The sequence below is a fragment of the Oncorhynchus keta genome, unplaced genomic scaffold (assembly GCF_023373465.1).
Source record: "Oncorhynchus keta strain PuntledgeMale-10-30-2019 unplaced genomic scaffold, Oket_V2 Un_contig_7832_pilon_pilon, whole genome shotgun sequence".
Classification (NCBI taxonomy): Eukaryota; Metazoa; Chordata; class Actinopteri; order Salmoniformes; family Salmonidae; genus Oncorhynchus; species Oncorhynchus keta.
Genome location: NW_026289701.1, coordinates 1 through 17,500, shown reverse-complemented (window position 1 = coordinate 17,500; position 17,500 = coordinate 1). Strand labels below are relative to the sequence as shown.

The 17,500-nt window shown below is 45.7% G+C and overlaps 1 protein-coding gene across 1 annotated transcript in view; it reads right to left on the bottom strand.

Moving 5' to 3' along the window:
* Positions 1-15,162, bottom strand: part of LOC127926574 (transmembrane channel-like protein 5) — a gene marked incomplete at its 3' end in the record, with an annotated part of 22,292 nt that extends 7,130 nt beyond the window's left edge. Inside the window, exons 1-7 of the mRNA XM_052512012.1 lie at positions 15,018-15,162; positions 14,534-14,661; positions 14,258-14,400; positions 13,988-14,071; positions 13,213-13,311; positions 10,445-10,547; positions 4,301-4,382 (exon numbers count right to left, since the gene is read on the bottom strand). Of these exons, the coding sequence (XP_052367972.1) occupies positions 4,301-4,382; positions 10,445-10,547; positions 13,213-13,311; positions 13,988-14,071; positions 14,258-14,400; positions 14,534-14,607 (585 nt within the window). The remainder of the gene's footprint in view (positions 1-4,300; positions 4,383-10,444; positions 10,548-13,212; positions 13,312-13,987; positions 14,072-14,257; positions 14,401-14,533; positions 14,662-15,017) is intronic.
* Positions 15,163-17,500: the final 2,338 nt, after the last annotated feature.

Sequence of the window (17,500 nt, the reverse complement as noted above, 5' to 3'; positions counted from 1 at the left end):
TTCTCTGACTACTACAGGATATGGGTTCTGACCAGTGTCCTCTCTAACATGTCTATCTGGTGACTACTACAGGATATGGGTTCTGACCAGTGTCCTCTCTCTAACATGTCTATCTAGTGACTACTACAGGATATGGGTTCTGACTGGTGTCCTCTCTAACATGTCTATCTAGTGACTACTACAGGATATGGGTTCTGACCAGTGTCCTCTCTAACATGTCTATCTAGTAACTACTACAGGATATGGGTTCTCTGACTACTACAGGATATAGGTTCTGACCGGTGTCCTCTAACATGTCTATCTGGTGACTACTACAGGATATGGGTTTTGACCAGTGTCCTTTCTAACATGTCTATCTAGTGACTACTACAGGACATGGGTTCTCTGACTACTACAGGATATGGGTTCTGACCAGTGTCCTCTCTCTAACATGTCTATCTAGTGACTACTACAGGATATGGGTTCTGACCAGTGTCCTCTCTAACATGTCTATCTAGTGACTACTACAGGACATGGGTTCTCTGACTACTACAGGATATGGGTTCTGACCAGTGTCCTCTCTAACATGTCTATCTAGTGACTACTACAGGATATGGGTTCTGACCAGTGTCCTCTCTAACATGTCTATCTAGTGACTACTACAGGATATGGGTTCTGACCAGTGTCCTCTCTAACATGTCTATCTAGTGACTACTACAGGATATGGGTTCTGACCAGTGTCCTCTCTAACATGTCTATCTAGTGACTACTACAGGATATGGGTTCTGACCAGTGTCCTCTAACATGTCTATCTAGTGACTACTACAGGATATGGGTTCTGACCAGTGTCCTCTCTAACATGTCTATCTAGTGACAACTACAGGATATGGGTTCTGACCAGTGTCCTCTCTAACATGTCTATCTAGTGACTACTACAGGATATGGGTTCTGACCAGTGTCCTCTAACATGTCTATCTAGTGACTACCTACAGGATATGGGTTCTGACCAGTATCCTCTCTAACATGTCTATCTAATAACTACTACAGGACATGGGTTCTGACCAGTGTCCTCTCTCTAACATGTCTATCTAGTGACTCCTACAGGATATGGGTTCTCTGACTACTACAGGATATGGGTTCTGACCAGTATCCTCTCTAACATGTCTATCTAGTGACTACTACAGGATATGGGTTCTGACCAGTGTCCTCTCTAACATGTCTATCTAGTGACTCCTACAGGATATGGGTTCTCTGACTACTACAGGATATGGGTTCTGACCAGTATCCTCTCTAACATGTCTATCTAGTGACTACTACAGGATATGGGTTCTGACCAGTGTCCTCTCTAACATGTCTATCTAGTGACTACTACAGGATATGGGTTCTGACCAGTGTCCTCTCTAACATGTCTATCTAGTGACTACTACAGGATATGGGTTCTGACCAGTGTCCTCTCTAACATGTCTATCTAGTGACTACTACAGGATATGGGTTCTGACCAGTGTCCTCTCTAACATGTCTATCTAGTGACTACTACAGGACATAGGTTCTCTGACTACTACAGGATATGGGTTCTGACCAGTGTCCTCTCTAACATGTCTATCTAGTGACTACTACAGGATATGGGTTCTGACCAGTGTCCTCTCTAACATGTCTATCTAGTGACTACTACAGGATATGGGTTCTGACCAGTGTCCTCTCTAACATGTCTATCTAGTGACTACTACAGGATATGGGTTCTGACCAGTGTCCTCTCTAACATGTCTATCTAGTGACTACTACAGGATATGGGTTCTGACCAGTATCCTCTCTAACATGTCTATCTAGTGACTACTACAGGATATGGGTTCTGACCAGTGTCCTCTCTAACATGTCTATCTAGTGACAACTACAGGATATGGGTTCTGACCAGTGTCCTCTCTAACATGTCTATCTAGTGACTACTACAGGATATGGGTTCTGACCAGTATCCTCTCTAACATGTCTATCTAGTAACTACTACAGGACATGGGTTCTGACCAGTGTCCTCTCTAACATGTCTATCTAGTGACTACTACAGTAATATAATATAAATAATAATATATGCCATTTAGCAGACGCTTTTATCCAAAGCGACTTACAGTCATGTGTGCATACATTCTACGTATGGGTGGTCCCGGGATTGAACCCACTACCCTGGCGTTACAAGCGCCATGCTCTACCAACTGAGCTACAGAAGGACCACTACAGGATATGGGTTCTGACCAGTGTCCTCTCTAACATGTCTATCTAGTGACTACTACAGGACATGGGTTCTCTGACTACTACAGGATATGGGTTCTGACCAGTGTCCTCTCTCTAACATGTCTATCTAGTGACTACTACAGGATATGGGTTCTGACCGGTGTCCTCTCTAACATGTCTATCTAGTGACTACTACAGGATATGGGTTCTGACCAGTATCCTCTCTAACATGTCTATCTAGTAACTACTACAGGACATGGGTTCTGACCAGTGTCCTCTCTAACATGTCTATCTAGTGACTACTACAGGATATGGGTTCTGACCAGTGTCCTCTCTAACATGTCTATCTAGTGACTACTACAGGACATGGGTTCTCTGACTACTACAGGATATGGGTTCTGACCAGTGTCCTCTCTAACATGTCTATCTAGTGACTACTACAGGATATGGGTTCTGACCAGTGTCCTCTCTAACATGTCTATCTAGTGACTACTACAGGATATGGGTTCTGACCAGTGTCCTCTCTAACATGTCTATCTAGTGACTACTACAGGACATGGGTTCTCTGACTACTACAGGATATGGGTTCTGACCAGTGTCCTCTCTAACATGTCTATCTAGTGACTACTACAGGATATGGGTTCTGACCAGTGTCCTCTAACATGTCTATCTAATGACTACTACAGGATATGGGTTCTGACCAGTGTCCTCTCTAACATGTCTATCTAGTGACTACTACAGGACATGGGTTCTCTGACTACTACAGGATATGGGTTCTGACCAGTGTCCTCTCTAACATGTCTATCTAGTGACTACTACAGGATATGGGTTCTGACCAGTGTCCTCTAACATGTCTATCTAATGACTACTACAGGATATGGGTTCTGACCAGTGTCCTCTCTAACATGTCTATCTAGTAACTACTACAGGATATGGGTTCTCTGACTACTACAGGATATGGGTTCTGACCAGTGTCCTCTAACATGTCTATCTAGTGACTACTACAGGATATGGGTTCTGACCGGTGTCCTCTCTAACATGTCTATCTAGTGACTACTACAGGATATGGGTTCTGACCAGTATCCTCTCTAACATGTCTATCTAGTAACTACTACAGGACATGGGTTCTGACCAGTGTCCTCTCTAACATGTCTATCTAGTGACTACTACAGGATATGGGTTCTGACCAGTGTCCTCTCTAACATGTCTATCTAGTGACTACTACAGGACATGGGTTCTCTGACTACTACAGGATATGGGTTCTGACCAGTGTCCTCTCTAACATGTCTATCTAGTGACTACTACAGGATATGGGTTCTGACCAGTGTCCTCTCTAACATGTCTATCTAGTGACTACTACAGGATATGGGTTCTGACCAGTGTCCTCTCTAACATGTCTATCTAGTGACTACTACAGGACATGGGTTCTCTGACTACTACAGGATATGGGTTCTGACCAGTGTCCTCTCTAACATGTCTATCTAGTGACTACTACAGGATATGGGTTCTGACCAGTGTCCTCTAACATGTCTATCTAATGACTACTACAGGATATGGGTTCTGACCAGTGTCCTCTCTAACATGTCTATCTAGTGACTACTACAGGACATGGGTTCTCTGACTACTACAGGATATGGGTTCTGACCAGTGTCCTCTCTAACATGTCTATCTAGTGACTACTACAGGATATGGGTTCTGACCAGTGTCCTCTAACATGTCTATCTAATGACTACTACAGGATATGGGTTCTGACCAGTGTCCTCTCTAACATGTCTATCTAGTAACTACTACAGGATATGGGTTCTCTGACTACTACAGGATATGGGTTCTGACCAGTGTCCTCTAACATGTCTATCTAATGACTACTACAGGATATGGGTTCTGACCAGTATCCTCTAACATGTCTATCTAATGACTACTACAGGATATGGGTTCTGACCAGTGTCCTCTAACATGTCTATCTAATGACTACTACAGGATATGGGTTCTGACCAGTATCCTCTAACATGTCTATCTAATGACTACTACAGGATATGGGTTCTGACCAGTGTCCTCTAACATGTCTATCTAATGACTACTACAGGACATGGGTTCTGACCAGTGAGATCTGCTCCCAACAGTCAGTGCAGCTTGTTCTCTCTAGACTCCTCCTGGAGAACTTCTCTGCTAAGACACGGCACCTGGAAACACACAGTAGTGATGAGACGGTTGACCCATAGCCCGCAGTCCCCGCAGTTATATCTGCAGGGCGGGTGGGTTTAGGGTCATTGAATATTGCGTTCATATCGGGCAGGTGGGTTGAATTAAGAGAAACCTATAGGCCACCCAACCTTTAAAAAAATGCATAAATGTATCATTCTTGTGCAATTTACAGTGAGCTCCTAAAGGCATCGGGCCACATTGTTTGTTGTTCTGGCTCTGTACTCCAGCACTTTGAAATGATACAATGACCATGGGGTTAAAGTGCAGACTGTCAGCTTTAATTTGAGGCTATTTTCATCCATATCGGGTGACCCGTTTAGATATTACAGCACTTCTTGTACTTAGTCCTCACATTTTAGGATACCAAAAGTATTGGGACAAATATGTGTCTTAAAGTAGTTTAAAGTTGAGTATTTAGTCCCATATTTCTAGCACACAGTGACCACATCAACCTTGTGACTCTACAAACTGGTTGGATGTATTTGCTGTTTGTTTTGGTTGTTGCAGATTATTTGGTGCCCAATAGAAATGAAGGGTAAATAATGTAGTGTCATTTTGGAGTCACTTTTATTGTAAATAACAATAGATGATGTTTCTAAACACTTCTACATTAATGTGGATGCTACCATGATTACATATAGACTCGAATGAATTGTGAATAATGATGAGTGAGAAAGTTAGAGGCATAAATGTTATACCCTCCCCCAAAAATGCTAACCTCCCTGTAATTGTAACGGTGAGAGGTTAGCATGTCTTGTTAGTATTATATTTGTGCGTCTGTAAAATACCTTCAAATTAAAGCCGACTGTCCGCACTCTGCACTTTAAACCTCATAGTCATTGTATCATTTGAAATCCAAAGTGCTGGAGAACAGAGCCAGAACAACCAAACAGGTCTGTCCCGATACTTATGGAGCTCACTGCATCTACAGTGCATCTGATAGATAGTGGTGAATGGAAGCTTCCCAATGGGGCGGCAGGGTAGCCTGGTGGTTAGAGTGTAGGGGCGGCAGGGTAGCCTAGTGGTTAGAGTGTAGAGGCGGCAGGGTAGCCTAGTGGTTAGAGTGTAGAGGGGGCAGGGTAGCCTAGTGGTTAGAGTGTAGAGGTGGCAGGGTAGCCTAGTGGTTAGAGTGTAGAGGTGGCAGGGTAGCCTAGTGGTTAGAGTGTAGAGGTGGCAGGGTAGCCTAGTGGTTAGAGTGTAGAGGTGGCAGGGTAGCCTAGTGGTTAGAGTGTAGAGGTGGCAGGGTAGCCTAGTGGTTAGAGTGTAGAGGCGGCAGGGTAGTCTAGTGGTTAGAGTGTAGAGGTGGCAGCGTAGCCTAGTGGTTAGAATGTAGAGGTGGCAGGGTAGCCTAGTGGTTAGAGTGGAGGGGCGGCAGGGTAGCCTAGTGGTTAGAGTGTAGAGGTGGCAGGGTAGCCTAGTGGTTAGAGTGGAGGGGCGGCAGGGTAGCCTAGTGGTTAGAGTGTAGAGGTGGCAGGGTAGCCTAGTGGTTAGAGTGTAGAGGGGGCAGGGTAGCCTAGTGGTTAGAGTGTAGAGGTGGCAGGGTAGCCTAGTGGTTAGAGTGTAGAGGTGGCAGGGTAGCCTAGTGGTTAGAGTGTAGAGGTGGCAGGGTAGCCTAGTGGTTAGAGTGTAGAGGTGGCAGGGTAGCCTAGTGGTTAGAGTGGAGGGGCGGCAGGGTAGCCTAGTGGTTAGAGTGTAGAGGTGGTAGGGTAGCCTAGTGGTTAGAGTGTAGAGGCGGCAGGGTAGCCTAGTGGTTAGAGTGTAGAGGCGGCAGCGTAGCCTAGTGGTTAGAGTGTAGAGGTGGCAGGGTAGCCTAGTGGTTAGAGTGTAGAGGTGGCAGGTAGCCTAGTGGTTAGAGTGTAGAGGCGGCAGGTAGCCTAGTGGTTAGAGTGTAGGGGCGGCAGGGTAGCCTAGTGGTTAGAGTGTAGAGGTGGCAGCGTAGCCTAGTGGTTAGAGTGTAGAGGTGGCAGGGTAGCCTAGTGGTTAGAGTGTAGAGGTGGCAGGGTAGCCTAGTGGTTAGAGCGTAGAGGTGGCAGGGTAGCCTAGTGGTTAGAGTGTAGAGGTGGCAGGGTAGCCTAGTGGTTAGAGTGTAGAGGTGGCAGGGTAGCTTAGTGGTTAGCAGGGTAGCCTAGTGGTTAGAGTGTAGAGGTGGCAGGGTAGCCTAGTGGTTAGAGTGTAGGGGCGGCAGGGTAGCCTAGTGGTTAGAGTGTAGGGGCGGGTAGCCTAGTGGTTAGAGTGTAGGGGCCAGCGTAGCCTGGTTAGAGTGTAGGGCGGCAGGGTAGCCTAGTGGTTAGAGTGTAGAGGTGGCAGGGTAGCCTAGTGGTTAGAGTGTAGAGGCGGCAGGGTAGCCTAGTGGTTAGAGTGTAGAGGGGGCAGGGTAGCCTAGTGGTTAGAGTGTAGAGGCGGCAGGGTAGCCTGGTGGTTAGAGTGTAGAGGCGGCAGGGTAGCCTGGTGGTTAGAGTGTAGAGGTGGCAGGGTAGCCTAGTGGTTAGAGTGTAGGGGGCGGCAGGGTAGCCTAGTGGTTAGAGTGTAGGGGCAGGCAGCGTAGCCTGTAGAGTGGTAGCCTAGTGGTTAGAGTGTAGGGGCGGCAGGGTAGCGTGTAGCCTAGTGGTTAGAGTGTAGAGGTGGCAGCGTAGCCTAGTGGTTAGAGAGTGTAGAGGTGGCAAGGTAGCCTAGTGGTTAGAGTGTAGAGGTGGCAGGGTAGCCTAGTGGTTAGAGTGTAGAGGTGGCAGGGTAGCCTAGTGGTTAGAGCGTAGGGGTGGCAGGGTAGCCTAGTGGTTAGAGCGTAGGGGCGGCAGCGTAGCCTAGTGGTTAGAGTGTAGGGGCGGCAGGGTAGCCTAGTGGTTAGAGTGTAGGGGCGGCAGCGTAAAGTGGTTAGAGTGTAGGGCGGCAGCGTTAGTGGTTAGAGTGTAGGGGCGGCAGGGTAGCCTAGTGGTTAGAGTGTAGGGCGGCAGGGTAGCCTAGTGGTTAGAGTGTAGGGGCGGCAGCGTAGCCTAGTGGTTAGAGTGTAGGGGCGGCAGGGTAGCCTAGTGGTTAGAGTGTAGGGGCGGCAGGGTAGCCTAGTGGTTAGAGTGTAGGGGCGGCAGCGTAGCCTAGTGGTTAGAGTGTAGGGGCGGCAGGGTAGCCTAGTGGTTAGAGTGTAGGGGCGGCAGGGTAGCCTAGTGGTTAGAGTGTAGGGGTGGCAGCGTAGCCTAGTGGTTAGAGTGTAGGGGCGGCAGGGTAGCCTAGTGGTTAGAGTGTAGGGGCGGCAGGGTAGCCTAGTGGTTAGAGTGTAGGGGCGGCAGCGTAGCCTAGTGGTTAGAGTGTAGGGGCGGCAGCGTAGCCTAGTGGTTAGAGCGTAGGGGCGGCAGCGTAGCCTTGGTTAGAGTGTAGGGCGGCAGCGTAGCCTAGTGGTTAGAGCGTAGGGGCGGCAGGGTAGCCTAGTGGTTAGAGTGTAGGGGCGGCAGCGTAGCCTAGTGGTTAGAGTGTAGGGGCGGCAGCGTAGCCTAGTGATTAGAGTGTAGGGCGGCAGCGTAGCCTAGTGGTTAGAGTGTAGGGGCGGCAGCGTAGCCTAGTGGTTAGAGTGTAGGGGCGGCAGCGTAGCCTAGTGGTTAGAGCGTAGGGGCGGCAGCGTAGCCTAGTGACAAAGCAAAAACAGGTTTTTAGAAATGTTTGCAAATTTATATTTAAAAAAACTGAAATACCTTATTTACATAAGTATTCAGACTCTTTTCTATGAGACTTGAAAATGATCTCAGGTGCATCCTGTTTCCATTGATCATCCTTGAGATGTTTCTACAACTTGATTGGAGTCCAGCTGTGGTAAATTCAGTTGATTGGTCATGATTTGGAAAGGCACACACCTGTCTATATGAAAGGTCCCACAGTTGACAGTGTATGTCAGAGAAAAACCAAGCCATGTTGTGGTAGAAGGAATTGTCCGTAAAGCTCCAAGACAGGATTGTGTCGAGGCACAGATCTGGGGAAGGGTACCAAAACATTTCTGCAGCATTTGCAAATGAGAACCTGTTCTCAACTAGCCTACCTGGTTAAATAAAGGTGAAATAAAATAAAAATAAAAAAAAAGGTCCCCAAGAACACAGTGGCTTCCATCATTCGTAAATTGAATAGGTTTGGCATCACCAAGACTCTTCCTAGAGCTGGCTGCCCGGCCAAACCGAGCAATCGGGGGAGAAGGGCCTTGGTCAGGGAGGTGACCAAGAACCCAATGATCACTCTGTCAGAGCTCCAGAGTTCCTCTGTGGAGATGGGAGAACCTTCCAGAAGAACAACCATCTCTGCAACACTCCATTAATCAGGCCATTATGGTAGAGCGGCCAGACGGAAGCCACTCCTCAGTAAAAGACACATGACAGCCCGCTTGGAGTTTGCCAAAAAAAGCACCTAAAGGACTCTCAGACCATGAGAAACAAGATTCCCTGGTCTGATGAAACTAAGATTGAACTCTTTGGCCTGAATGCCAAGCTTTACGTCTGGAAGGAAACCTGGCACTATTTGTACGGTGAAGCACGGTGGTGGCAGCATCATGTCTGGAGGAAACCTGGCACCATCTGTACGGTGAAGCACGGTGGTGGCAGCATCATGTCTGGAGGAAACCTGGCACCATTTGTACGGTGAAGCACGGTGGTGGCAGCATCATGTCTGGAGGAAACCTGGCACCATCTGTACGGTGAAGCACGGTGGTGGCAGCATCCCTAAGGTGAAGCACGGTGGTGGCAGCATCATGCTGTAGGGATGTTTTTCAGCGGCAGGGACTGGGACACTAGTCAGGATCGAGGGAAAGATGAATGGAGCAAAGTACCGAGAGATCCTTGATGAAAACCTGCTCCAGAGTGTTCAGGACTTCAGACTGGGGCAAAAGGCCAATAGTGGCTTCGGGACAAGTCTCTAAATGTCCTTGAGTGGCCCAGCCAGAGCCTGGACTTGAACATGATCAAACATCTCACCATCCAACCTGACAGAGCTTGAGAGAATCTGCAAAGAAGAATGAGAGAAACTCCCCAAATACAGGTGTGCCAAGCTTGTAGCGTCATACCCAAGAAGACTCGAGGCTGTAATCGCTGTCAAAGGTGCTTCAACAAAGTACTGAGTAAAGGGTCTGAATACTTATGTAAATGTATTATTTTAGTTTTAGATTTTTATTTTTAAAAATTGCTTTGTCATTATGGAGTATTGTGTGTAGATTGATGAGGAAAGATTTTCTGGATTTTTTTCTCTCATTTTGTCTGTCATAGTTGAAGTGTACCTATGATGAAAATTACAGGCCTCTCTCATCTTTTTAAGGGGAGAACTTGCACAATTGGTGGCTGACTAAATATTTTTTGCCCCACTGTATATATACACCTCTGATATATATATATATAGGTAATAGGGTGCTATTTGAGATGCATTGTAGAGAGACTACTGTAACAGACCAGGACCTTTAAATGCTGATCTGAGACATGTCCATATAGTCTCATTGATTATGATCTAAAAGGCTAAACTGATCCTAGGTCAGTACTGCTGCTAGACAGAGAGACATTTAGTGAGAGAATACTGTAACAGACCAGGACCTTTAAATGCTGATCTGAGACCTGTCCATATAGTCTCATTGATTATGATCTAAAAGGCTAAACTGATCCTAGGTCAGTACTGCTGCTAGACAGAGAGACATTTAGTGAGAGAATACTGTAACAGACCAGGACCTTTAAATGCTGATCTGAGACCTGTCCATATAGTCTTATTCATTATGATCTAAAAGGCTAAACTGATCCTAGATCAGTACCACTACTCTGAGACTCTTGTTGGATATGAGCCCATAACAAGGGTGGCCTAGTGGTTAGAGCATTGGACTTGTAACCAAAGGTTGCAAGTTCAAATCCCCGAGCTGACAAGGTACAAAATCTGTTGTTCTGAACAGGCAGTTAACCCACTGTTCCTAGGCCGTCATTGAAAATAAGAATTTGTTCTTAACTGACTTGCCTAGTTAAATAAATAAAATAAAAAATAACATATTGGTTTGTCTCTGTGTAAAGTAGTTGAATGCGTCATAATGTGTGTTTACCTGATGTTTCTGCGCTCCCCCAGACTTACAGGAAGGCCTCGTACAGCTTTGACTCTGTCTCTGGACGGCATGGTAACCAGCTCTCTCACCAACTCCACTGTGTCTGCTCAACAGGAGAGTGATAGGGCAGTGGTAACCAGCTCTCTCACCAACTCCACTGTGTCTGCTCAACAGGAGAGCGATAGGGCAGAGTGGTAACCAGCTCTCTCACCAACTCCACTGTGTCTGCTCAACAGGAGAGCGATAGGGCAGAGTGGTAACCAGCTCTCTCACCAACTCCACTGTGTCTGCTCAACAGGAGAGCGATAGGGCAGAGTGGTAACCAGCTCTCTCACCAACTCCACTGTGTCTGCTCAACAGGAGAGCGATAGGGCAGAGTGGTAACCAGCTCTCTCACCAACTCCACTGTGTCTGCTCAACAGGAGAGTGATAGGGCAGAGTGGTAACCAGCTCTCTCACCAACTCCACTGTGTCTGCTCAACAGGAGAGCGATAGGGCAGAGTGGTAACCAGCTCTCTCACCAACTCCACTGTGTCTGCTCAACAGGAGAGCGATAGGGCAGAGTGGTAACCAGCTCTCTCACCAACTCCACTGTGTCTGCTCAACAGGAGAGTGATAGGGCAGTGGTAACCAGCTCTCTCACCAACTCCACTGTGTCTGCTCAACAGGAGAGCGATAGGGCAGAGTGGTAACCAGCTCTCTCACCAACTCCACTGTGTCTGCTCAACAGGAGAGTGATAGGGCAGAGTGGTAACCAGCTCTCTCACCAACTCCACTGTGTCTGCTCAACAGGAGAGCGATAGGGCAGAGTGGTAACCAGCTCTCTCACCAACTCCACTGTGTCTGCTCAACAGGAGAGTGATAGGGCAGAGTGGTAACCAGCTCTCTCACCAACTCCACTGTGTCTGCTCAACAGGAGAGCGATAGGGCAGAGTGGTAACCAGCTCTCTCACCAACTCCACTGTGTCTGCTCAACAGGAGAGTGATAGGGCAGTGGTAACCAGCTCTCTCACCAACTCCACTGTGTCTGCTCAACAGGAGAGCGATAGGGCAGAGTGGTAACCAGCTCTCTCACCAACTCCACTGTGTCTGCTCAACAGGAGAGTGATAGGGCAGAGTGGTAACCAGCTCTCTCACCAACTCCACTGTGTCTGCTCAACAGGAGAGCGATAGGGCAGAGTGGTAACCAGCTCTCTCACCAACTCCACTGTGTCTGCTCAACAGGAGAGCGATAGGGCAGAGTGGTAACCAGCTCTCTCACCAACTCCACTGTGTCTGCTCAACAGGAGAGCGATAGGGCAGAGTGGTAACCAGCTCTCTCACCAACTCCACTGTGTCTGCTCAACAGGAGAGTGATAGAGTTATAAGGTTATAAGGCAACCTATTTTCTTATCAGGATTTTTTTCTGCATATGAAATTCTAGGGCGGGCTGCCAAAGTGTTTTTTTTTTCATGCAGCCTAAGGTCGTACAGTGTCAAATAAAACTCTCGGGGTTGGAAAACGCATTCAGTGTAAACTTAAACGACTAACACCTTGTAGAAAGTATGGAGAAAAGTATGCCCCTTTTGGGACTGTATCATATGACTGGAGCAAGAACAGCTTTGTGCAGAACAAGACGTTGTTTTTCAATAGAGGAGGAACGGCTCATAACGTCAAAAGAAGTGCCTTCAGAAAGTATTCAAACCCCTCGACTTATTCCACATTTTGTTGAGATTGCAGCCTGAATCGATTAAATATATGTATTTCCATCTACACATAATGACAAAATGAAAACATGTTTTTAGATTTTTTTTTATATAGCAAATTTATTGAAAATGAAATACAGAAATATCAGCTGTCAGAGCAGCTTACCGATCACTGAAACTGTACACAGCCCATCTGTAAACAGCACACCCAACTACCTCATCCCCATATTGTTATTTATGCTCTTGCTCTTTTTGCACCCCAGTATCTCTACTTGCACATCATCATCTGCACATCTATCACTCCAGTGTTAATGCTAAATTGTAATTATTTATTTCCTTTACCTCCCTACTCTTATACATTTGCATACACTGTACGTGGATTTTTTTTCTATTGTGTTATTGACTGTACGTTTGTTTATGTGTAAATCTGTGTTGTTGTTCTTGTCGCACTGCTTTGCTTTATCTTGGCCAAGTCGCAGTTGTAAATGAGAACTTGTTCTCAACTGGCCTACCTGGTTAAATAAAGGTAAAATAAAAAATAGGATTTTGCCTTTGCCTAGCTCCGTTCTGTTTATTTTTAGCCTAAAACTCCCTAATTCTTACCGATGACAAGCATACCCATAACATGATTTGTGACTTGTTAGCACATTTTACTCCTGAACTTTCATTAAAAAAACAACAACAACAAAACACAATTCCACTTTGACATTATGGGGTGTTGTGTATATTATGTGTATAGGCCAGTAACACAACAACATGTGGAAAAGTCACGGGTGTGAATACTTTCACTATAGGGAATAGAGTGTCATTGGTGATGCACAATAACATGGTACTGACCGTTTTGGACACACTCAGTGACATGGTACTGACCATTCTCTACTCACACACACACACACTCAGTGACATGGTACTGACCATTCTCTACTCACACACACACTCAGTGACATGGTACTGACCGTTCACTACTCACACACACACTCAGTGACATGGTACTGACCGTTCTCTACTCACACACACACACTCAGTGACATGGTACTGACCGTTCTCTACTCACACACACACACTCAGTGACATGGTACTGACCGTTCTCCATCTGCTCCTTGGCCTCCTCCTCTGACAGCCCCAGTCTCCCTACAGCTGTACCCTGTAGAGGGAGCGGACTCTGCCTGCGACAACCACGCACTACAACACACACACACGCACACAAATCAAATCAAATCAAATTTATTTATATAGCCCTTCGTACATCAGCTGATATCTCAAAGTGCTGTACAGAAACCCAGCCTAAAACCCCAAACAGCAAACAATGCAGGTGTAAAAGCACGGTGGCTAGGAAAAACTCCCTAGAAAGGCCAAAACCTAGGAAGAAACCTAGAGAGGAACCGGGCTATGTGGGGTGGCCAGTCCTCTTCTGGCTGTGCCGGGTAGAGATTATAACAGAACATGACCAAGATGTTCAAATGTTCATAAATGACCAGCATGGTCGAATAATAATAAGGCAGAACAGTTGAAATTGGTGCAGCAGCAAGTCAGGTGGACTGGGGCATTGTGTCAGGTAGTCCTGGGGCACGGTCCTAGGGCTCAGGTCCTCCGAGAGAGAGAAAGAAAGAGAGAATTAGAGAAAGCATATGTGGGGTGGCCAGTCCTCTTCTGGCTGTGCCCTGGAGATTATAACAGAACGTGGCCAAGATGTTCAAATGTTCATAAATGACCAGCATGGTTGAATAATAGTAAGGCAGAACAGTTGAAACTGGAGCACACGCACACATGCACACACACACAAACACATCATCATCATCTATAGACCTGTGCCTCGCCTGTAACACACACCCACTACACACACAGTGAGTACACCCACCCAGGATAGCTGTTCCTGTCTGCTGTCTGCTGGTCATCCTGTACCTGGTAGCAGTATCCATGGGAACCCTGGGTCCAGGGCTGGCTGTAGGGGAAAGAGGGTGGGAGAGAGAGGGAGAAGCAGGGAGGGAGAGAGTTGTAAACTAAGATACAGCTGTATTTACAGGGCTGTGTCCCTCGTCTGGGCCAAGCCATCAGCCAACAGAGCCCTGGACAAAAGCAGCAAAGTACTATATAGGGAATAGGGTGCAATCTGAGGTGCAGTACTCACACTGGCCTAGGTGCCGTTTGGGTCCCCACAGCTGAGGGAGGAGAGGGGGGTCTGAGCTGGACGGCCCCTGGTCCTTACTCCATGGCCCCAGCCCCCTCTCCACATCCTGGGGTACAACAAGGCCCTCTGGAGGCCTACTCCACCTGGAAGAGTGGAGGTGGGAAGGAAGAGTGGGGAGAGAGAGAAGGGGGACGAGAGGGTAGAATGAATGAAAACACAAATTGACAACAAAAAAAAAATCTAGATTTTTGCACATGCACAGGTCTACACACTCACCTCTTATCAGTTGATTTTGGCGCCTGATCACTTCTATAAGGAGATGCAATGAAGGCACTGGTAAAGCGAGACATGGCTAACTAACAAGCCAAGTCTTCAACCATACATAAACAGCAAAGGACGTCTGTCTGAGAAAACACAGGTAGTTGGAGAACAGTTATAGACACGGGCTAATGTATGTAGCTGACCAAACTATCAGAAGCCAGGTAACGTTAGTTAACTCACTGGAAGGTACTGTACCTAGCTAACTTGACAAGCCGTTAGTTAGCTAGAACAATTTGTGTGGTCGAAAAAATTGCAAGTTGTGTTTTCTTGATACTTAGTTACTTCAAGTAATTAAGCTGTCCAACGCGTGATGTAAATGGGACATTTCACATAAAAGTACAACATCAAACTTACATTGAATATGTTATAAGCTTAGCTAGTTAACTGTTAGCTAATGTTAGCTAGCTAGTTAACTGTTAGCTAATGTTAGCTAGCATACCTAGACGCTTTAGATTCGACCGTTGGTTGGTTTCATTTGGGAAATTATAACTTTACGGCAAAGATTTGACTAAATATCCATATCAAAATCTATATTTCATCGATGTGAATGCAGCAGAGACGTATAAGGAATAAAATAAGAACAAAAAAAACCGCTCACCTTTCCTCCCAACTGACAACAAGCACTAAAACTAAATTCAGGGAAACCGTCACTAGATGGCCCCGTTGAGCCATATACAGTAACGTTATACTGGTAATAAATATGCCATGATGCACTCAAATCATAAACTAGCTGCAATCGAAACCACTACCATTTGTTTTTACATATTTTAATCAAACCAGGCTGATTTCATAGGCTACATCATACACCAGATGTACACAACACACCCAAGACATATTCAAAACACATGTTTTTGCTTCACACAACATAAATACAGAGATAGGCCAGTCTGTCAGTCAGTTAGACTCTTGGCTTTACAGAGATAGTATCTTTAGGTTTGAGAAGAAGGTAGGAGGTCTGATTTTGCTCTAGGGCAGTGTCCCAAATGGCACCCTATTTAGTGCACTACTTTTGACGGGGCTTTTGTTAACAGTAGTGCACTGTATAGGGAAGAGGATGCCATGTGGGACACCGGCTGTGATTCATGCAGTCAGTCACGATGTTAATGAAGACACAAACAATCCCTGAGGTGTGTGTGTGTGTGTGTGTGGCAGCTTGTTGCCTAGAGGTTGTTGCCACAAGTGTACTGTGATCTGAATCTGTGTGACAGGTACTCAGACTCTTCTTTAAATACAGAAAACACTCTCTTTCTCTCTCGCAATCTCTCTCCCTCACACTCCCCCTGTAAATGTATGCAAAGCCAATGTGTACACTAGGATCATCACAGCATGCTGAGAAACACAACACTACTCATTCTCTCAATTATTTTTTATTTATTTTACTAGGCAAGGCAGTTAAGAACAATTATTATTTTATTTTTTCTCAGAACAGTGGGTTAACTATCTGTTCAGGGGCAGAACGACAGATTTGTACCTTGTCAGCTCGGGGATTTGAACTTGCAAGTGAAGAACAAACACCATTGTAAATATGACCCTTATTTATGTTTATTTATTTTCTCTTTTGTACTTCATCATCAATCATCCTCAGCTCTGGCATCTTCTCCAATATTTGGAACTAAGGACTGATCACCCCAATCCACAAAAGTGGAGACAAATTTGACCCAAATAACTACCGGGGGACATGTGTCAACAGTAACATTGGGAAAATCCTCTGCATCATCATTAACAGCAGACTTGTATATTTCCTCAGTGGCAGAACACCTGACCACAGCGACTGACCCAAACTTAAAGAAAGCTTTGACTATGTACAGACTCAGTGAGCATTGCCTTGCCTTTGAGAAAGGCCGCCGTAGGCAGACATGGCTCTCAAGAGAAGACAGGCTATGTGCTCACTGCCCACAAAATGAGGTGGAAACTGAGCTGCCCTTCTTAACCTCTTGCCAAATGTACGACCATATTAGAGACAAATATTTCTCTCAGATTACACAGATCCACAAATAATTTGAAAACAAACCCAATTTTGATATACTCCCATATATACTGGGTGACATTCCACAGTGTGACATCACAGCAGCAAGATGTGTGACCTGTTGCCCCAAGAAAAGGGCCACCAGTGAAGAACACACACCATTGTAAATAAGACCCTTATTTATGTTTATTTATTTTCTCTTTTGTACTTTAACTATTTGCACATCATTACAACACTGTTTATAGACATAATGAGATTTGAAATGTCTAAATGTACAAGTCTGCTGTTTGTCTTTGGTATAGGGGCAATAAGATTGGAGAAGTGGTTGAACCATACATCTTCGTTTTGGATAGAGAACTCTCAGGTGTATGTTTTTGCTGTTTGTTCTATGGTATAGGGGCAATAAGATTGGAGAAGTGGTTGAACCATACATCTTCGTTTTGGATAGAGAACTCTCCGTGCTGTTGTTGTTGTTTGTTTAGTGCTGTTCACTTTTCCCCAGAAGTGGTTAGAGTCTACGGATTCTTCAGTTACATTGAGTTGATTATCTGACATGTTGTTCCTTCTTTTTCCCGCAGTGTATTTCTGTATTGTTTTAGTGATTCACCACAGTGAAGGCGTAGGCTCAGGTTTTCTGGGTCTCTATGTTTTTGTTTTGATAGGTTTTTCAATTTCTTAGGTTTCTCAACTTGCGTTTACTCGCTTTATGGTAGCAGGGAGGAAGTCTTTTCGTGGTAGCAGGGAGGAAGTCTTTTCGTGGTAGCAGGGTGGAGATAACCACTTTTTCAATCATTCCCTTTCCTACTGTGTTCTCAGGTGGTTTGTGCCTGTGTGTATTATTATCTCTCTCCTTTCTGTAGTGTGACTTGTTTGTTATTCTGCTTATGTAAGGCCCAGCTTCTTCTTGACCAAGAGGATTATTACTGGTTCAGATGGTGAGGAAACATTAATATGTA